Source organism: Convolutriloba macropyga, chromosome 8 (genome assembly GCF_964194025.1).
Source record: "Convolutriloba macropyga chromosome 8, txConMacr16.3, whole genome shotgun sequence".
Classification (NCBI taxonomy): domain Eukaryota; kingdom Metazoa; phylum Xenacoelomorpha; order Acoela; family Convolutidae; genus Convolutriloba; species Convolutriloba macropyga.
Genome location: NC_134475.1, coordinates 27,791,518 through 27,813,861, shown reverse-complemented (window position 1 = coordinate 27,813,861; position 22,344 = coordinate 27,791,518). Strand labels below are relative to the sequence as shown.

General features: G+C 36.3%; 2 protein-coding genes across 2 annotated transcripts in view; one reads left to right on the top strand and one right to left on the bottom strand.

Annotated features, from left to right (window-relative positions):
• LOC142344652 (spliceosome-associated protein CWC27 homolog) overlaps positions 1 to 22,344 on the bottom strand; it is a 242,091-nt gene that overhangs the window by 111,861 nt on the left and 107,886 nt on the right. The window lies entirely within an intron of this gene.
• Positions 1 to 22,344, top strand: part of LOC142344650 (uncharacterized) — a 116,550-nt gene that overhangs the window by 25,861 nt on the left and 68,345 nt on the right. The window contains exons 5-7 of the mRNA XM_075396467.1: positions 3,739 to 4,779; positions 5,164 to 5,301; positions 5,658 to 5,945. Of these exons, the coding sequence (XP_075252582.1) occupies positions 3,739 to 4,779; positions 5,164 to 5,301; positions 5,658 to 5,945 (1,467 nt within the window). The remainder of the gene's footprint in view (positions 1 to 3,738; positions 4,780 to 5,163; positions 5,302 to 5,657; positions 5,946 to 22,344) is intronic.

Sequence of the window (22,344 nt, the reverse complement as noted above, 5' to 3'; positions counted from 1 at the left end):
TTTTTTATTATCCTTGTACTTCTACTTTATTTTTTGTTTGGTTTTCGTGTTTCGAAATTAGGAAGATGTCTTCATATTTCTTTTGAGTGTTCATAATATTCTACTTTTTGACTCCTGTTTGGCAAATTTCTACAATGAATTGCTGCCACATTCTTTCGTTTTACTTGCTCCGTTTCTTTGTTCGTTCCAAATTTCTTCAGATCTTAAAATTTTTAGCCTTTTTTCTACACTTTCCATTGTGTTTGCTGTTGATTTCGGTTCTTATAAAGCGTTTGGAGGTTCTGTTGGATTTACTAAAATTTGATCAATCTTTGCGACTAAACGTACTGATAGTTTTTTTAGTGCTCGGTTGGTTTTGGCAATGGATCATTTGATGCCTTTTAGCTCTAATGTTTGCTTTCTTTTTCTGATAAATTTTAATATTAAATTTGAAAAAGATTTTGTCAATGATGCATTCAACAAAAGAAAGAACTGTTAAATTTTTTGAATTTGTTTGTGACAATTATTAACGGGATTAGTTTTTTGAGTTTATCAATTTTTGTCTCTTCAAATTTTTGGTTTTTTACCGTCACCAGAGACAAGTGTTTTGCGGTTTCAAGATTTCATGGAAGTAATGTTGAATGTTTCTCTGTTTCTCTTGAAAATTTTTTCTCTGTTTTTTAGTGGAGTCTGAATGATGTAATTGTTTTTATTTTTATTGGCTCCAGAGATGTCTGTTGAAATTTTTCTCGTTATTTCAATCAATTTTTATTGATGGTCAAACAAAGCGTTCATGACAACGAATAATTGTTCCGTTTTTAAGGGATGTGTGACGCTCCGAGTCGTTTCCGGAAGGCTGTGTTTTTCGTTTTGTAATCCATAAGATTTTTTGAACATATGAAGTCACACTCACTTTAATTCTGCCTGTTGTTCATTCGTTCATGCAATGCGACTGAAATGCCTGCTTGATGTAATGTTGCATGCTTATTAGAGCGAGTTTTTCAATCATTTGCGTGATTAATTGCTCTCAAACGAAGTTTGTAGCAATTATATTAGTCTTGTCGGTCTTTTTTTATGCGATTTTTCGTCTTAAGTTTCTGACTTTTTGTCCTCAATAACGGGATAAACTGGTAGCGCCCAGCGGGAATTAAGTGCTCTTAGAGTATTGCAGCTCAAACTGTTTCGCAGACTTATACTTATGGCTGAAGGGAGGTTCTTAGAGGTTGAAGACCCCTCCCAATGTTCAATGTTGACCACTACTATTGCCGCCCGCGCTGTCCCCCCACCCCACTGTTTCCCCCATCAGCCCTTGGTGCACCCCCCCCCCCCCCCCCCTCAGTTTCTAGCTACTGAGGAACAACCGCTCGCTAAAAACGCGCAAATTTATACTATTTTGCACAATTTTCAAGCTTTTTGAATAATTTTGACATTTTTTGATTTTTATTAGCCCTAGGTCTCGAGGATTTTCCTTGAGACCTAGGGCAAATAAAAATCAAAAAATGTCAAAAATGTGAAAATCCTCTGTTTTAATACTAGGTTACTGCATAGTTTCTAGTGGTAATGGAATGGTTTCAACATTTTGACATCAAGAATTTTAGATTTTTGTGACAAAACGTGCAATTTTTGACATTTGTTTTTCCATATTCATTTCTTTCCAGATCCTGGTTTGATAATAATCTACTGACAAATTTTTCTTGGCCATGGAATGGTTTTTCAGTTTTTTAATGTCACAATTTTTTGAATATTTTTTGCCGTTATTGTAGGTTTTTTCAGCCTCAAGAGCCAAGGAACCTCCTCTAGGTTTTAAAAATAGGTTACTGCATAATTGCTACATGTAATGGAATGTCTTGCAAGATTTTAACATTACGAATTTCAACAAATTTGACAATTTTTGCCATTTTTTTCTTTTTTTTGACATCTATTGTCATTATTCAAGTTTTTTGAGCCTCAAAGGTGAGAAGACTTTCGTTAGGGTTTGATTATAGGTTACTGGATAGTTTTTGTTGGTCATGGATTAATTTTTAACTTTTTAATATCTCAAGTTTTAGCATTTTTTTATATATAAAACTTGCTCTTTTCAAGTTTTAAAAGTTTTTGTCGTTTCTTTAGTGTTTTCAGCCTCAAGAGCCAAGGAAAACCTCCTCTGAGGTTTAAAAATAGGTTACTGTATAATTTCTAGATGTAAGATCCTCAAGGGTCAGAAAACCTCCGTTAGGGTTTGATAAAAAATGACAGGAAATTATTTTATTCATGGATTAATTTTCAACTTTTTAAGATCACAAGTTTTAGCATTTTTTAAATAAAACTTGCATTTTTGTCATTTTTTAGGTTTCTCTAGCCTCAAGAGCCAAGGAACTTCCTCTACGGTTTGGTAATATGTTACTGCATAGATTATAGATGTAATGGAATGTTTTCCAATATTTTAATATCACGAATTTAAGCAATTTTCTAAAATATTTGTGCAATTTTTTTTGATTTTTTGGGGCAGCAGAGGCGCTGCGACCTCCTTTAAGGTTTGATAATAAGCTGCTGCATAGTTTCTAGAGTTAATAAAATGGTGACCAATATCTTTTATGACTCCAGTTTTTGCAATTTTTTGATAAAATTGAAAATTTTCATCATGTTCCTTGTGTATGGATCTTTGAGCTAGTGAAACTATTTCAGTCTCGAAACAGGGATACGGGATAGTCTCTTGAGATAATGAAATTCTTCTAAAGATATTAATATCCTAAATTCTAGCAAGATTTTGTTAAAATTTGCAATTGTTTTCAAAACGCTTCAATATTTTCTGTCCTTTTCAGGTTTTTTTTGTCCTTTTCCGGACTGGCAGACGAAACTTTTTAAATCTTGGAGATGGGTTAATTGACAGAACTTTTGAGACGAAAAAGGTTTTGAACTTTTTCACTGCGAATTTGAAAACTTCTGTTTTTAATTGTTAACTAGAATCATGGAAAACTAATTGTTAACTACCATCATGGAAAATTGTCATATCTCTTTCTCTCTGTCGGTTAGGGCTTCTTTCCTTCTCTTTCTCGTTCACGTTTATCTCTCTCTCTCTCTCTATCTCTCTCGTTTTATTGATGCCGCACTTCAGCTGCTGTTGTGGCGTAATTTCATCATCTCTGATCTTCATTAACAATGAGTTATAGTAGAAATGTTTTTTATCATTAATGAATTAACGGCATTTTTTAGGAAATCATTGTTAATTGCTCTCAAAAGAATTTAGTAGCAAATAATTTAGTCCTGTTTGTCTCTTTTATGCAATTGTTCGCTTGGCCGATTTTTCGTCTGACCCATTTGACTTTCGTCTTCAGAAGCAGGATAAAGACATACCTCCCAGTTTGCATAAAGTTCTCTTAGCGCCGTTCAGCCCACTAGTCTCCAAGTATGCGATTAACAGAAACTGTTTTGAAGACTTATATTTATGGTGTGAATGGCGGTTTTTAGAAATTGATCCCATACCCCCACCCACCCACCGCCCCCACATCAGTCCCCCCAATCCACTTTTGCGCCCCCGCTGCGGTGCACACCCTCTGCGCTCACCTTACGCCCCTTCAATTGATCTAAAGCTAGCCTCACTAAACCGTGGCTGGCTTCTGATGAAGCCAGCTGGTCGTTTGAGAGCAATTCGCCCGACGTTAGTTTTTGATGACATGTGACCTCAATCTTAAAATGACTTTTCTCCCCAATTGATTTTTTGCTTAATTTAATTAACCAAGATTTTCAAGATTCTGGACTTTTGAACAAATTTACTTTCAGGGTTGCACTGTTTGCCGTAAAAAGACCAACGAAGACCAAACATTACTGTGTGATGAGTGCAACCGCGCCTACCACATGTATTGTCTACGACCAGTCCTGAAGGAGGTTCCACAGGGCGACTGGCTATGTCCAGGCTGTCGTCCAAAAGAACGACGTAATTCGGAAAAACCAGCACCCAAGTACAGCGAAATGAGCGACGACGAAAAGAAGAAAAAAGAGGAGTCGTCAGAATCCGAGGAGTGGTGCTTCTGCTGTTCAGATGGAGGCGATGAATTAGTTATGTGCAGTACATGCCCAAGGGTTTTTCACCTTAATTGTCATCAACCCCCTATGCGAAGAGTCCCGAGAGGTACCTGGAGCTGCATGGTTTGTCAGAACCCTAAGCTGAAGAAGAAGAGAGGATTCCTTCAAACACAAGCGAAGGATGATGAAAAGAGCTACAACTCTGACGAGAGCTCAGAATCGTCAAGATCAAACTATTCAAGGGTTAAGAAACGGGCCAAAATGGAAGATTCGGATACTGAGGAGGAGGAGGAGCAGAGTTTGAGGAGGTCTTCAAGAAGCAATAAAGCTAATCTGTACAAGGCTACCTTAGTCAGAGGCACGAAGGGAAAGTATGCCGAAAGCGATGGTAGTGAAACTGAAGAGGAAAGCAGTCGTCAGTCTAGTCGAAATGGTAGAAGCGGTGGCAACGAGAGCGCAGAAAGCTCTGAAAATGAATCTGATGTCAGACGAACTAGACGAAGTGGTGAAACCAAGACTCGTCGTCGGCTTGGGAGCACTTCAAACGAGGCATCGCCTGAACGCGATTCGGTAGATGCAAAACGGTCTCGAAGTTCCAAGCGAAAACGTGATGAAGATTCGGACAGTGATAAGGAAGCGGCATCAAAGAAACAGAAAAGGTCTCAGGAAGTGAACGCCAATCAGGCTAAAGAGAATTATGAAGTTGAAGAAGTAGCAGAGGAAGTGGACATCTGTGAGAAAATTTTCTTGGATATCAAGTCCAGAACGCAATTTATGTTCTTCGAGAACATCGCTGAGGTAAAGTTGTCAGATTGTCTTCTCTGGATCTATTTTCCTCCGTGAACATAAATTTGCTTTCGTTAGCCTGAGTTGGCAAAAAAACGTGTGTTGTTGCACAGTGATCTCAATTGCTCTCACTGTTTTTTTTTGCTAATGTTAAATCGATTGTGAGCGGTTGAGGATCAAAGCAATTGAGGATCAAAGCAGTTGTAGCTTAGTGGTTAAGATGTCGGACTGCTATCTTGGAGATCGCGGGCTAGAACCCCTACGAGGTCCCGAGTTTTTGCACCCATAAAAATTTCTAAGCAGTGCCCCTAAATTAAATTACCCCCGCCTGTCATTCGAGTGCAAATCATCCGACGTTAGTTCCATTGCCTTGTACAATTTTAATTGAATGTTTAGGTAGACGCTTACTCTGGAGTAGAAAATCGTGTGGATTTCTCGACTATTAAGACAACGATGGACGAGAAAGGGTATATTTGGAAAGGTTTCATTCGTGATCTTGCTTTCATCGTAAACAACGCGCTCCAAGCATTCGAGGTTAGTTTGAGTCTTATGGATATTGATTAAAAGATTGATTACTCATTATGGTCTTATAGATATTGAACAATGGCTGGCTTGACAGTTGAAATGCAACTTCTTTAAACTTTTACGCAGTTAGACCCGTTCATCAAAGAGTTATTTCTTTATAATAAAGCTGTGTAATTCCTGTTCGTTTGGTCCTCTCTATACCTGCTATTATGTGATTGTGTTAAAATTTAAGTGGAAATGGATTGCATTTTCCGTACTTAACTCTTAAAATGTTAGACAAGGTGAATTTTGAGTATAATCTGAATGTTGTGACGAATTTGTTATGTTTTGTGTTATTCCCAAGTGTTAATCAAGTGCCTTTCCAGGAGAGTCACAAAGTGCACAGAGCAGCGTTAAAAATGGACGAGCGAATGCGCAACCTGTTAGTGAACTTGCCAATCATGCTCAACAGGTACTCCAAGATCAGAGAGGGAGTGCCCGAGTCCAAAATCGAAGTGGAGGAAAAGGAGCGCGAAGAACAACTGAAGAAGGAAAATGCCGATGATCAGGAAAATGATGATGATGATGAGAAAGAAGCGGAGGAGAATGGGGAAGAAAAAGAGGAAAATGATGGCGAAGAAAAAGGCATAGACGAAGATGATGATATCCAAGAGGTATATTCAAATATGTAATCTCACATCAGTTAGCGTTCAAAACTGTCAAAGTTAGCCAGTTTGCACGAATATTCGTGGTTTTAATTAGTATGATTTTTAAGGTGCCAGCAATCCAGTTTTTGTTGGAGAACAAATCAGGGATTTTTTAAAATTTGCAACCTAGTGTATCTGCTTGGCGTGAAAAACTTCGGTTTTTATTTTCGTGAGCAGCTATTGAGTCAAAGCCGTTTATGCTGTTTGGCAATGATTGCATGGGGTAAGATTTCGGCTTCATTTTTAGACGGTGCTGTTTGAAGTAAAGAGGTGGTGAAATCTGTGTATTTTCTTTGAGATTTCCAGGCGTCCTGCTCGATTTTAACTGATTCTGAATTTGATGTGATAGCGATTGTATGTATGTACGTCGTTTCGTTTTATGTGTGTATATTTATTTGTGCAATAACTTGAATGGATCAAAAACGTTTCAAATCGCAAAGACTGATTATACTACATCCGAGAATGGATATTTATGATACTATTTAGGGTATTATAAACCAGAACTTCAATTGGTATTTATTTTTTAATTTGATGTTTGTTGTTTACTTTATTGATGCTGTTTGTTGTGATCAATTTTTCCGAGGGGTGCATTTTGTTGATTATTCTCATTTTAGAGCACCCTCCTCACACGGCATTCTGTTACTTATACTAAGAACGGTGTTAACCTCAAGCTTAATATAATTAGATGATTTCCTCTTTTGATAACATTTTGATGAATTAATTCTCATGCTTGATATTTTTTGTTAAATAAACCACGTTTGAACACTTCTTTTTCCTCTCTAAAGGTTGCGGGTTGTTACGTGGCAGGTGTTGGGTGGGCTGGGTATGCACGAGAGTGGCCAGTGTTCACGTTATATGTACCTTATACAGCAGGACTTGAGTGTTCAGTTAGATGTTGAAATAGTAAATGTTTCATTGGAATAGTTTGCGCTGCAGTTATATTAGAGCTTTACTAGTTTCAGTATTTCACGGTGTACCGAATCTGCTGGGAAAACGTAAATGCATGATTTCACATGAAAGTTTGGGTCATATTGTACTGTTTTTATTTCTGAGCCGTTTCGTTTTAAATTGCTCTCAAAGAAAATTTAACTTCATTGTTGCAGTCGCGTCTTTTCTTTGCGCCAAAATTTTTTCTTGAGCACTTTGAATTCTTAATTGATTTTTTCCTTGTTTGTTTTTAATAGCCGCCGTCAGCCTCTCAACGGCTATTATTTAGGCGCTCTCCTTTTTGGTTTTTAATTCGCTTTACCTTTTGATCACGTTTTTAATAGCCGCCCTCATCTTCTCAGCCGGCTATTATAGCGCTCCTATTTTTTACAATTCAAAGAATTTGAATTGTATTGGGGCGCTGTCTTTTTTTTTAAGATCTGTTCACACAGTTTCATGATTTTTGAAGTCAAATTGGAGTAGTGATTTTGGTCACGCCGAAACAGGAAATGGAGCGAAAAAGCGAGTGGTTTTGCGGCGTGAATTTTTTCGCTCTAATTTTAAAGTAGAGTGCAAAAATGGTGTTTGAACAAAAATTCGGTTTCTCGGTAGTGGTTTTTTGTTCACATGCGGCAATTTCACTCTGATTTTTACTGTTTTTTCGATTTTTTGGATCGGATTTTTTTCTAAATGGTTTTCCCAATCCATTCACAGCTCATTCTAGGCCTAGTTTTTTGTTTGAATTAAATTTTTGATTTCTCGCTAATGGTTTTTTTGTTCACATGCGGCATTTTGACATTGATTTTTTGTTTCTTTTTTCTTATTTTTGATCTGATTTTTTTAAAAATGGTTTTCTCAATTCACTCATAGTCCACTCTAGGTCTAGTTGTTCTGTTTAGTCAATGAAAATTCTTTGAATTGTACGTCAGGACTTGTCCTGCTATGTTTTTTACTTCGTCGAATAAAAAAATGTTTCGCTTTACCTCATTTTGCCGCCTTTTCAACATTTTGCGTGAAATCTTTTTGACTTCTCTTGGCTAATTTCTCTCTTCTCTCATTCTGCTAAAAGTGATTTTGAACATCAGTTGCTCATCAAAGCAATTCAAAATGAACAGAGTCAGTAGAAAAAATTGAAGTCAGAAAAGAAACGGGATAAACCCATAAAGCCCAATTTTAGATGCCCGCTATTTGAACGTCGCTCCTATAAGTCTTAGTTACCATCTCTAATGCTTATTGGTATTGATAGTAGCCCCTGTAGCCTCTCTCTAAAAGACAGATGTATGTTCAACTACAAAATTCCATCAAAATAAATCGGACTTAAAAAATGTTTTGTACAAAAATCTTTTTTTTTCAATATCTTCTATTCTTTCAATCCCAATCATGCTTATTGGAATCAACGGCGGCTATTTTCCGGCAATATGCCGGGTATGTTTCGTTTTACATAAGCCAGGATTTTCACGTTTGACCTCTGACTTACTTCACTCACGGTTTCAATTGAATGGTTTTTAAATTCTTTTACGCATTCAATTACTCAATGTGGCGAATACGGTCAAAAGAGCAAAATCAAAAGAGACGGGATAAACCCGGTCAATGAAGCCCGGTCAATCAGTCATAGTGCATTAGGTTATCAAAGTTCATTAGAGGGTTGGCTAGCTGACATTGGTATTAGGCTTATTAGCTTTCAGTGTAGAAGCCTGAATTAAGTATAGAATCTAATTGATTTAGAATCTAACTGAAACTGCAAGCCAAATTAGAACACTTTGCATAAAAATCTAATTAAAAACAGAAAAAATAATAGGTCAATTTGCTCATCGTTTTTAATAGCCGCCGTCAACTTCTCAACGGCTATTATTTAGGCGCTCCTTTTTACAACTCAAAGACTTTGAATTGTATGTGGGCGCTGTTTTTTTTAAAGATCTGTTCACACATTTTCAAGAATTCTGAAGTCAAATTGGAGTAGTGTTTTTGGTCACGCTGCAACAGGAACTGAAGCGAAAAATTGAGTGCTTTTGCGGCGTGATTTTTTTGCTCTAATATTGAGGTAGAGTGAGAAAACGGTGTCTGGACAATGAATCGCTTTCTTGGTATTGGTTTTTTGTTCACATGCCGCAATTTCACTGTTATGTTTAGTTTTTCGATTTTTTGGATCGGATTTTTTTTTCTAATTGGTTTTCCCAACCCATTCATAGTTCATTCTAGACATAGTTTTAACCAAATTTTCATTTCTAGCTAATGTTTTTGTTCACATGCGGCATTTTTACTTCGAATTACTGTTTTTTTATTTTGTCTGATTTTTTTCTTAAAATGGTTATCGCAATTCACTCATAGTCCGTTCTAGGTCTAGTTTTTTGTTTAGTCAAAGGAAGTTATTCGAATCGTACGTCAGGACATTGTCCTGCTTTGTTTTGTCCTGCTTTGTTTTTTTTATTCGTTTTACCTTTTGATCACGTTTTTCGTTTTACATAAGGCAGGACTTCTTTTGACCTCTGACCTCCCTCATCAAGAGAGACGGGAGAGACCGAAAAGGCCTGGTCATAAAGTCTTTGAGCATTACGTTGTCAAAATTCATTAGTGTTCGCTAGCTGACATTGGTTATTATTAGCTTGTTTAGAAGCTGAATTAAGTATAGTTTTAGAATCCAACCGCAACTGCACGCCGAATTAGAACACTTTTTGACACTGAAAAAAATAGAACAGATTTTCTCTTCTTTTTTTCTTTTTCAATCTCGATGTGCATCAAGCGTGTCGACGGCGGCTATTTTCCGCCAATCTACTGGCTATGTTTAAGTTTTGCGTGATTAAATTTGGACTCTATCGCAATTTTAGCAGTAGAACTGGCGGCAGTTTAATTGAAAGTCACATGAGAAGTCCGTAAAAGTTGGGTTTTAGTATCTTGGATAGCGATAGCTGAGCGGAGCTATTCACATTCTCATTGTACAATCCAAGGGATTTCAATAGCTGGGAAGCGCTTCTAAGCTGAGCATAGCTATATTGTTGTGTTCCTTGTTTTTTGTTTTGTGTGACGGTCTTTCTTCGCTCACACAGCAAAGCTGAAAAATTCAGTTTTTCCGATGACTTCCTCTTATTGACAGGAGTTGCGCGATCGACGTCAGTTCTCATTCTCTCTAGTGAAAGTTTTGCTCAATCTCTCTGGGTCATTTGCGTGACTACTTTTGGATCATACGTGACTTCACTCAATAATACGACTTTTCCACTTTAAAACGTAATTTTAATCTAAATTAGTAAAATGTCAAAGGAGCTCAAATTTGTAATTTAAGTCTAATTAAAAGTTTATGCGGAGTGAATTTAAACAAGCCTTATTAATTTTTGGCTGATTGTTTTTTAGATTGTGTTTTATGAGCGGAATCGATTACTTTTTTACCTATATTATTAATAGCCGCCCTCATCTTCTCGGCCGGCTATTATTGCGCTCGTATTTTTTTTTTACTTCGTCAAACTTTTTTTCGCTTTACCATTTTGCCGCTTTTTCGACATTTTGCGTGAAATCTTTTTGACTTCTCTAGGCTAGTTTCTCTCTTCTCTCATTTTGCTAAAAGTGAATTTGAACATCAGTTGCTAAGCAAAGCAATTCAAAATGAACAGAGTCGGTATAAAAAATTGAAGTCAGAAGTAGAAACGGGATAAACCCATAAAGCCCAATTTTAGATGCCCGCTATTTGAACGTCGTTCCTATAAGTCTTAGTTACCACCTCTAATGCTTATTGGTGTTGATGGCAGCCCCTGTAGCCTCTCTCTAAGAAACAGAAGTATGTTCAACTACGAAATGCCATCAAAATAAATCGGACTTAAAAAATATTTTTGTACAAAAATCTTTTTTTTTCAATATATTCTATTCGTTCAATCCCAATCATGCTTATTGGAATCAACGGCGGCTATTTTCCGGCAATCTGCCGGGTATGTTTATATCTGTATTATTAGGCACCGCAGTCAATTTCGCAACTGTTCCGGCACTCTGCCGTCTATGTTGTTCTCTCCGCCTATAATATCATCAATTGTAGATTGCATTGAGTTAAAGCAAAAGTGAACCTTTTAAAATTTAGTTGATAGTTAAATCGTTTTTCACGGACACTGATTTTTTAAAATTTTGCCCTTTTTTTGACTTGATCTGTGATAAAGGATTACATCTTCCTTATCCTGTAACAGAAATGGATCAATTTGTATTTGCATTTGACAGTTACACCATTTGTTTCGGAACACATGCAGAATTTTTTTAAATAGTTAATTGCTCCATTTTTTCCACTGTCTCTCAATGTTAGTAATAACGGAGTTAGTGTATTTGCCTAATTTTGTCTATTTGAAGGAAGTTTTTTGGTAGCATGTGACTTAACTCACTCTCAACATGATTTTCTCCATCTGAGATAGATTTTCTCACTTTAATTGGGGAGGAGTTGAGGGCAAGTGAGGATATCTTTATATAATTGAAGATTGTTTGAGGGCGTTTTTGCAGTATGTAAATCTACACCAATTACAGACATTACAACTATCGACATAAACATTTCGTTCTCAAAGTTTTTAGGCCTCATTGTTTTCATTTGCATTTTGAGACTACAGGTCTTTGAAGCTATCACAGCTATTTTCTTGACGATCTTCCATCTATGTTGACGTTATTTCCATCTACCCTAACACACTCGACCGTTGCTTAAGAATGAAAAAATCAAACGCTACTCTGTTGTGTTTTATTATTTTTTCGTCAGGATATCATTGACAAACTCCTCTAAAGAGCGAACGATTAATGAAATCTTTTATGTTACTAGACGACGGACTACAGTCAAAAATGTGCTCATTAAAAAAAGTTATTATGTCAAATTTGGAATCATAGTACGAAGAATTCTTAAAATTGAAGACCAGAAATTCCAAAGTGTAGCCTAAATTTTTTTCTAAAAATTGGACCCCAGCTTGACGAAAAATACCAAAGAAAAACTCATCATCGACAAAGAAAATACAAAGTTTGTTGAAAATATTTCATCATCATGCACTGGCAATGTTTTTTTGATTGCACATTTTTTAAAAAAAATAGCGCGCAATGATGCTGATTCGATGGTTTAATCGTATATTTAGACTATGGAAATATGTCGCTTAAGTTCATATTCCTTATTAAGCAATGATTAGCTGTAATACTAATGAACGTATTGGCATACTTTAATGTCCTGTCGATCTTTCCTATGCAATGTTTCCTACCCATTTTTCTTCTGATTGTTTTTTGTCTGAGTATTTGACTTCTCGCCTTGAGAAACCAGGTAAAGTGTTAAAACAGGATCGAATTGAGTTGCCGGGAAGTTCTCGTTGGCTTACTGGTCTCCAAATATTCACTTCACCAAAACCTCTGAGGGGACATAAATGCATGGTGTCAGGAACATTTCCTGTAGAATTTTGCTGGGAGTTTCATTTTAGCTTCGATATTAATTTTCATCAAATTGATGTTTTTCGAATTGTGGTGTATTTATAGATGACTTTGAAATGTCCAAAAATTCCCGCATTTTGGTAAATATAGAATTTATGTTCAAATTGACTGCTGATGTTCCTAATTTTCGGTAGATAAGATTCATGTAAATAAGATCATTTCTTGACAAAAGGCTTCAAAATGGTTACGCATAAATAGTTTTAAAGAATTCAGGCAACAGATATTGCAAAGAATTAGAACGGTACAGAACTAATTAACAATTAAATGTTGGCAGAGATAGTACCCTTCATGAAGACAAAGTTCTGAAATGCTAGCGGGATTAAGGACACGTTGGCGCAACAAGCCCGATGAGGCAGGACGAGTTTTGGTAAGTTAGAGATTGAAGCTGTTTAAGCTCAAAAGATATTAGAAAGAATAAGATAAATTAATTTTAGGATATTCAAAAGAGAAAAGAAGAGTGAAGATTTTAACGAAAATCAGTCGTATTCAGTCTGAAAAATAAATATAATATTTGCACCTTACATTTGTTAGAAGGTTCAACAACATCAGAGTTCAGGCTATTTGAGGGCTGTGTGTGGGTGTCATTTCATAAATACACGCAAAGATTTACTTAACTGAGATTTTTCACAAAGTTGCATTTACCACCAAAGTTTGTAGATAAATGTCAATATATGACAAACATACAGCTCAAAACTGATTCACATTCGGTTTCTAATTTGTTAGCTGCAGTTGTGTTATAAATCTAGTAAGTTTGTTTTCGTTTTGAGGATATTAACATAAGTTAAGTTTTATAGCTCTAAGATTTTTTCTAACTTCTTTTCTATGATCCAATATCCCGACTCAGATTGTTGTTGCTATGTAAGAATTTGGTTGTCCTCTCCTATGATTGAGGGCTAAAACTGCTCGTACCCCTTTCTTTAAGAACACCACGCAAGAAAATGGCTTCATGAAACGCGGCAGCTTAAACCCTGGTGTTCTGCCTCACGAGATGAAAGTGACACTATGTTGCTTCTTGGCTAGCAAACTGACAGATCCACTGCTGGTTTCCAACTTGAAATCGTATCCTACGGTTAATCAACTATCATTCACGTTTCCACTCCAGTATGCATCTGTTTGAAAAACTAAAGTGCTGTTGCTGGTTGCTGGGAAAAAGTCTAAGGTTTAGTATGTTGTACGTATCTCATCACGTGCTTCCCAGCTTTGAAATTCTCAACAGTTGGGTCAATCATGAAGCGTGATAAGATATTGTGATCAACATATCTGGTCTAGTTTACTTAGCTAGGTAAAGTAATGAACCCACCAGACTACTAAACTAATCGAATCTACTCTTACTGAATACTCCTGAGCTACTTCAATTATTAGCTTTTTTTACTGGGTTTGCATTTTGAACTGTTCTAAATTGTTTTGAGTCAGCTTTTCTTGATCTAAAGTTATTACTTTTTCTGTTTTTAGAATTCCCATACCAAGAAACATTTCAAGATCTCCTCTGTCATCCATTTTAAACTTTCCTCAAAAGTCAATTTATGTAGCGCACCTTCAGTGTCTCGTGCGTCCACAACAACATCTCCTAATCCTTCAACTTTTGTTTTTAGCTTCATCTGGATTTTTAACTATGGTTTCTAGCTGTGGAAATTTTAAACTACGTTTAATCTATCATCATGTGATCAGCACTGCCCTAATCTAATACTAAACCAGTTTCTGAAACGTCAAATGAGCTTTCAGTGATTAACCTAGATGCTACGATTTTGAGAACTTTTCTGTTGATGTTAGCATGCACTTGCTTGATGGCCTTTAGCATGGCATAAACTACATACAGCGTTGCCTTTTTTGTAACAACAGCTGCGTAAATGTCCAGGTTGGGTGCATACAAAACACAATCTAAGGCTTTTGGAAGTACTAGGCTTAGAAAGTCTTGCTAGGATGTGATTCGAATCAAGAGTATACTAATTTCATGAGAAGCATTCTTTGCTGTTATGGAACGTGCTGATACTCCGCCACATCATCTCTGTCTGCGGCTCTACTCGAAGTTGGTGAGAAGCTTCCTCAGTTTCACAAAATTCTCCGCAGTATTGAAGTTGTCCTGCGCCAAAAAATGCTCGTATGATTTGGAAGGCTGTTAAATACCATAGCATTAAACAGCGTCTTCGAATGCTCCTCACCAGCAGAATGCAAACATGGGAACAGTTGATGCGCTCTGATGAAGTACTGGTGGATGGCTTTGTCATCTCGGAATTGTAGTTTGGCCAACTGTCTCATTAGACTTGACTGTGGTGGTCTCGTATTTTCTAAATCGTAGCAGAAGTTACCAGGCTTTCTGTCCATCACCGAGACACTTACTGCTCACAGAGTCAGGCCGAAATAGCATGAGGCTGCTGGCGTCTACTTTCATCGCCAATTAGCGCCAAATCTTACTTTTGTGGCTCTCATTCTGTACAGATGTAGCTCTAGCTTGAGTCTGTGCCTCGGATCCTCGTCTTTGCGCATCATTGGCATCTTCCCTCAGTGGTGCTGGCCTGGCAGGTAGATCAGCTGTCTGAGGGTTTCGAAGAGGCGCGTGGTTTGTGCAAAGGCAGAGAAATGGGCACTCCTCTGCTAGCCCACTGAATGTCATCCAGTTCAAACTGTTGTTGGATGGTTCCATTATGAAGTTTATACTTCAAAATTTTTATCACAACTTCTGATTTAGCTTTTATATACGAGCGAAATCTGAAATTTGATATATTTAGCTCGTCAATCTAGAAGACCAGAAATTGTCAGCACCGACACTACAATATTATCCAAACAACCCCATTGAGTCCGGATGAGTTTCGGCAAGCTAGAAGTTCAAGCTGTTTAAGCTCAACGGAAATTAGAGAGAATAAGATAAATTAATTTTAGGACCTTGAAATGGTCTTGTGGTCTTGTAGTCTTGAAATGGTCTTGTGGTCACCTGAAGGAATTGCTATTTGACCTTGTTTATCTATCATTTGCTGTCTTGAGGGTGGTTTCACTGTTTTCTGTGGTAAGTTTTTGACAGCTGCTGAAAATTTTGAAGGCTTTCTTTATGTTTTTTTTCTGCGACTTTTGCATTAGACTGTACATTAATTTTTGAATTTGGTTTGATGCTAGTACTTGGATTTTCTTGTTTAATCTCTTGTTCAACTTCATTTCTTGTTTTGTTTTCATTGTACTGTACACTCTGTTTCAGTTGTTTCAACCTCTGTACTTAACTCACTTGAGTTGCTCGTATCCTGATCTCTTCTCTTACTTCGTCTAAGTCTAGTTATAGAAAGCTGTCTTCTATATATGCGGTGTAATTTTGAGAACGTTGTAGGTTGTTTTCATTGAACATAACGTTTCTTAAAAGTTAGCCTAGTTTTTATGTTTTGCAACAAATAAGCTGCTGTGTTATCAGAATAACCAATGAACAGACACTCTGTAGCTTTTAGATCAAACTTTGATTGTTTTACTAGCATCACGATTTTTTGAAAAGGCTAGGCAAGCAAATATTTTTTAGATGGTCGCTGCTCGGTTTTCTACCAAATTTTTTTCGAAGACTGACACAGTGTTTTTTCTATGACAACTAGCTTTCTAGCACAACATTCTGTATCTTCAGATCGAACCCAATTGGTTTTTTTTGAATCTATTAGAAGGCATCTTGCAGCCTTTACTACTGTTCTATTAAAACGTTCTGCAACACCATTTTGCTCGGGTGTTTCAGGGACTGTAAGTTCACGAGCTATTTCTTGGCTTATGCAAAAACTTCTAAAGCCTTTGTTTTTGTACTCTGTCCTGTCCCATTATCAGTTCGCAAAATTTTTGGTGAGTCATATTGTGTAACATACTCTTTGAAAGCTTGCATTATTTGCGTTTTGCATTTCATAAATTTTACTACTGCGTAGCCACTGAATTCATATATGAAACTAATTGCGTATCTGTTGCCACCTATACCTGAAGTACTCACTGGTCCAATAAAGTCAGAGTAAACTACTTGTAATTTTTGAGTTGCTGTGTCATTGCTCACTTTTGGAACAGGCTTTGAAATTATTCCCAAAGCTTAAGTTTCACAAAAATCTTAAGCATGAGAAGCATCATCTGTTGTATTTGCTACATCTCTTAAGTTCAAGTGTCCCAGTCTTTTGTGCCAAAGTTTTGCTTGACATGTGCTTTGCTTTAATGTTTTGCTTTAACCACTTATATTTGAAGAGTGTTGCTTGTTTTCTTTTCTGTTTGTTAAGAAGAACAAATTGCCGCTTCTTATCAGTCTAAAGCCTTCTTTGCTTCTCAGTTTTAGCACTGACTTAGCTTTTGTGTGAAGTAATTCGTGTTGCTTTTGAACCACACGTGAACTGAAATTAAGTTTGTTTCATACTCTGGTACATGCAGAACGTTCAAAAGTCTCCGCAGGATTGAAGCTCTCCTGCACCACAAAATACTCGTATCGTTGTGGAAGGCCGTTCAGTACCATCTCGGCCAAATGCTTCTTCATGGTTGTCTCGTCATTTTTAAACCGTTGCTAGACAAGTTTCTATGCTTTCTCTCCATCACCGAGACCCTTGCTGTTCACGCAGTCATCGCGAATGAGCGTTAGGCTGCTAGTGCCTAGTGTCATCCGCAGGTAGCACCAATTCTTGTTTCTGCGGCTCACATTTTCTTGTACAAATACAGCTCTAGCTTGAGTCTGCGCCTTGTGTTCTCGCGTTTGCGCATCATTGGCATCTTCCCTCGAAGGTGCTGGCCTGTCGGGTAGTTCACCTGTGTCTGTGAGCGTTTGGAAGAGGCTCTTGGTTTGTGCAAAGGCAGAGGGACAAGTATTCCATGTTGGGTTGTCCTCTGCTATTCCACTGAATGTCATCCACTTCAAACTGCTCTTTGATGTTTCCATTATGAAGTGTAAACTTCAAATTTTCTATCACAACTTCTGATTTATCTTTTATATTCGAGGGAAATCTCAATTTTTAGATCTAGTCAACGTAGAAGTAAACTCTAGTAACCTAGAAGAGAAAAATCTGTCAACACTGACACTACAATCCTAACCAAAAACTCTATCGGCGTATCAAATTTCTGAAGGCTGGGCCCATAACCTGTTAGCAGGATTAAGGACACGGTAGGGCAACAACCCCGATGAGGCAAGACGAGTTTCGGCGGCAAGTTAAAGATTGAAGCCGTTTGAGCTCCAATGATATTAGAGAGAATAAGATAAATTAATTTTAGGAGATTCAAAAGAGAAAAGAAGAGTCTGAAAAATACTATAATCTGAAAAATAATCATATTTACTGTTTACATTTGTTACAAGGTTATCATATCAAAATGGGGCGATTTTGAGGCTTATCAGTGGATGTCATTTCTTAATTACTTGCAAAAAAATTACTTCACATCAGATCGTTCACAAAGTTGTCTTTACCATTCAATATTAGATGAGTATCAATTTTTGACAAACATACCGTTCAAAACTGATTCTCATTTTTTCTAAGTTCTTTTTTGGGATCCAATATGAAAATATCTTGAAATGTTTGCTTGAAATTCAAACTGAAAGTGTAGTTATCTAATTATTCAACTTTTAACCTCAATTGATAGTAAATAGAATATTTAAAACTCGATGCTCCTCTATGGAGAGTACACAGTCATTGCTCGTTTTTTGGCCACATAAAACCAATAAATCAGATATTTAAGGGGCGAAAGTTAACGTAGTTTCCATCTTTGCTTTCACAAGAAGTTTTAACAATTTTTCGGAGCCGAGAACATTAGGAAAAATGTGTTCAGTTCACAATGTTAAGCCATCAAAAACTCCGTAACCTGAGAAAAGTTAGTTTGTTCACAAAAGCAAAACGAAGTATACTTTTTTCAACTCGCCATTTCAAAATCTTTGACGTAAGATTTAATTTTTTGTATAGAAGAATAATTATGCTTGATAGGGTGCTCTTAGGCTTTGAAGGGTTTCTACAATACCCCCTTCTACAACAAGCGAGTGACTTAGGTTTTTTGCCGAGAATTTATTTCAAACACAGACGCATAAACAAGCTATGGCATTTAGCTGAAAAGGAACACCAAGATAGAAGTAGTTCCACGTGGCAGGACGTTGGGCACAGTTCGCGATTTCGAACCGATAGTCGAACCGCGGTTTCAAGATAACATTCCACTGTATGAGAGGCATGACAGTGAACAGTGGTCAGCTATCGGGCTCCGAGTATAATTAGATTTTCTGAAATGGAAGCCATTTTTCGCAAGAATTTTGTTGAACATATGAGAGGAGTGATAGTTTTTTAACAGCTACCAGACGAGGACTGTTGAAGAGATCAAAGTAATTGAGTGAAAAATCTGTTCTCCAGTGTTGTTCTTTATTTCTGTTTGCTCTGTTGTATGAAACTGTGTTGCACTCTAATTAACTACTTGAGACTTAAGAACCTTTTCTGTCAAAGACACGGGAGCAATAGTAGAATACCATTCATTAGTTGATTCATATCGGAAATGTAATAGAAAAAATAGCCGTTGAATAAATAAGCAAATAGGATCCGACCATTCTCTTAATAATGAAGCCTTTCTCTACATTTTCTCAAATTTTGCATAGTCTTGACAGTCTGCTACTTCGTATTTAACTAGTTTTCGATCAATAATGGTGCAAACAAGACATTGATACACAGTCTTTGTTTTATCAGCCTTGTTAAATAATTTTTGGAAACAGTATGAAGTTCTTTGAGCGAAGCTCCGAGGCGCCGGATAGCGGCAAATGTATTTTGCTTCAGCGCAACATCCAGAGATAACAGTTTGTCATTTTCCTCATTGTACTGGCTTTTATGAACGGCATACAACTAAAGACCGCTGTCTAAATTATTCCAACGAAGTTAATTGATAAAAAATTTTGCTAACCTTATCAAACAATCAGTACGCCGCAAACCCTCGACGTTTATCGAGTACATTTACTCGAAAATATCAGCATTCTTCACGGTCCATGTTTTCAGATTATAGTTATAAGCTTGTATGGACAACAGAGCAAGTAAGGAAAATTCAACTTAGGAAAATTGTACGACATTATCCACGATGCCTAATTTAGTAACCTAAAATAGTAATATTGCCCTATCATTCACGCTCACCGTCACTGTTGTGTGCGTCGTCACTACAGCACACGTTTAAGGTTTCTAGTTTTTACGACTGTTAACAACGTATCAGTTAGACCGAATTAGAAGAAAGCCGAAGTAATGATTAATTGCGTAAACGTTAAACTTCCTCGCTATACTAATTGCCGATTGAGAGGCCAGTTAGAAGTTTTCCATGTACCCAGATCGTGGCTCCTAGAAAATTTAATCTCTGAATCGAGTCAAGTTGTTACTTAATATATTCGAGCAATAAAGTCTAGGCTAATTGAAGTTTTATTCAAGTATAAAATATTACGTTGCGTTATCCATGGAAATGAATGACAGAATGCTTGCTTTTTTGTCAGTGTTGTCAGTGATTAATATTTTGATTTTCACTGAGAAACAGTGACGTTTAGTGATAAAATGTGACGACGTTTTGACTGTTATCCACAATATCCCCAAAAACTCTAGATTATAAAAAATAACGATTTGCGGCGAGTTATTTTCAATGCCCTCAAAACGATTTCAACTAAAGAATAATGTTTTAACTCAATTTTCTGCTTTTAAAGGTTCTAACGGGAAAATTGGTTGTTGCCAATCATTTGTTACAAAATACTACGTAGGAATCTGAATGGGGTCTTGGAATTACCCCCAAGGTTCTCAGCTAGTTGTTCCGACCCCACTTGTGGGGGAAGGAACTATATACTCAAATGGGTTTTTTTTGTTCAGTCAATTTTGGCCGATCGATATATTCATCGTAGAGAAATGTGAGTGGTATCATTAAAAAGCTCGTGCAGCCTAGAATTTGAAATTAAAAAGATTTTTTGAATTTCTTATTCTTCGAGGAGTTATCGAGGATTGAACTTATGTGTGAACACGTCATATTTGGTATGATTTCGTTCACTTTTAGTTTAATTTTTCTTCAAATTCTAATCTCTTCTTTAAAAATTATTCATTCAAAATTACATTTCACGCCACTAAAGGAATCAAATTCGTATTCCTAATACATGAAAGGTGATAAAAAGACTAGTTCTGGTCTCATAGGGAAGTTCACTATTAAAAAAACTTCGAATTCTATTTGAGATCTGGTTTTTTTTTAGAAAACTTCATATTTTTAGGTCACCTAGATACTGGTCTTTTTTCATATCAATGTTTGGTTAATGATGAACTTGATTTACAGTAAAATGACGCCTAATGAACAAAAACACGTTTTCAAGGAATTGCACATGTTTTTTATGGCTTCGACTCTGAACTTTTGTAGTTTTTAATGAAATTTTGATTTTCTTATTGAGCTTCTACTGAAATTTTGGAGCCCTACGGCATGGAATCGTTGACTAAAAGTGCGATGGGTTTTGTAATGAGCATTAGTGAAGCTATTCAGTTCTTTGATTGGACGGCTAATCACTGTTACGGCTATATGTAATTTTTCGAAATTTTCTTTTAAACCTTAACCGATCATAAACTTGTTTTTGTAAACTGTAATTCAGTCTCAGTACTGACAGGATCCCCTTCCTTTCTACTGCAACCAAAATTAATCTGTTTAGTTTTTTATCTTCTAACAATTGGTTTTATCGATGCCACAAAATTTCAAAAACAATTTTAAAATTTTTGGGTTTTTACGTTTTTTTGAATCTTTTTGAAATTTTATCACATTGTTCTAATTTGGATACCTTCCGTTGGTTCAGGAAAGACGTTCAAATGATCATAAATAATTTTTTCAGAGACAATCTTATGGTTTAAACGGCTTCGACACTTCTCGCACTTTTCTACTGATTTTTTTGGTTTTTGCCTGTATTTGTTGTTGTTTTCGTAGTCAGACTTATTGTGATATCTGTTTGACAACCCATGCATGAAAAACATCCGGGTTCTTCTATCGAGTCATGACTGAGCGTATTGATTGACTTTTGTTGAAAGCTATTGAACTTATTGTCTGTTAAGACTTTAAAAATAATTTTTCAAAAAAATTTTCTGATTATTAACCAATTTTTAACTTATTTTCATGATTTGTGACAAATTCTCAGTAATGACCAGAACCCCTTCCTTTTTGTCTACAGCAATCTTATTTGTTTTCTTCACCGTTTTTGTTTACCGTTAACTCTTGGTTTTATGGCTTCGATGCCACAAGATTTCAAAAAAAACTTTAATTTTTGGATATTGTTGTAATTTTGGTTCCTGTTGAAATGTTATCACATTATACTAATATTGATAGCTCCCGTTGGTTTTGAGAAGACGTTAATAGGAGCATAGATAAAATTTTCAGATAAAAGGCTATGGTTTAAATGGCTGCGACACTCTCTTCTCGCATTTTTCTAATGAATTATTGTATGTATATGTTTTTGTTCCATAGTCATAAGATCTATTGTGATATCTTATTGATTACCCATGAATGACAAACATTCTATCGAATCATGACTGAGCGTATTTATTGACTTCTCCTGAAAGCTTTTGAATTTAATGGCTGTTGAGACTTCCAAAATTTTTTTTCGAAAAAATTTTTTGAAAATTTACCAATCGTCAACTTATCTTCGTGAACTGTACCAACGCCTCAGTAATTACCGGAACTCCTTTTTTCCTACTTCAACAAAAATAATCTAATTTGCGGCTTAAAGTATTGGTTTGATAAAATCGATGCGCGAGTTTTCATAAATGTTTTTGGACATTTGGAAAATTTTTGGATTTGTTTGTGGTTCTTCTGAAATCTCATCACATTATCCTATTAGTGTTATTTCCAATTGGCTCAATAAGGATATTCAATGGATCATATATAAAGTTTTCAAAGAAAAAGTTATGGTTTAAATGGCTTCGACACTTTCTTCTCGCACTTTTCTACTGAATTTTTGGGTTTTTGCCTGTGGTTGTTTTCTTAGTCACAATGACTTATTGTAATGTCTTATCGTATCGATGACTTGTCAATGACAAAAATTCCTTTCGTTTTGTCGAGACATAATTCTTATGCTCCCATCGGG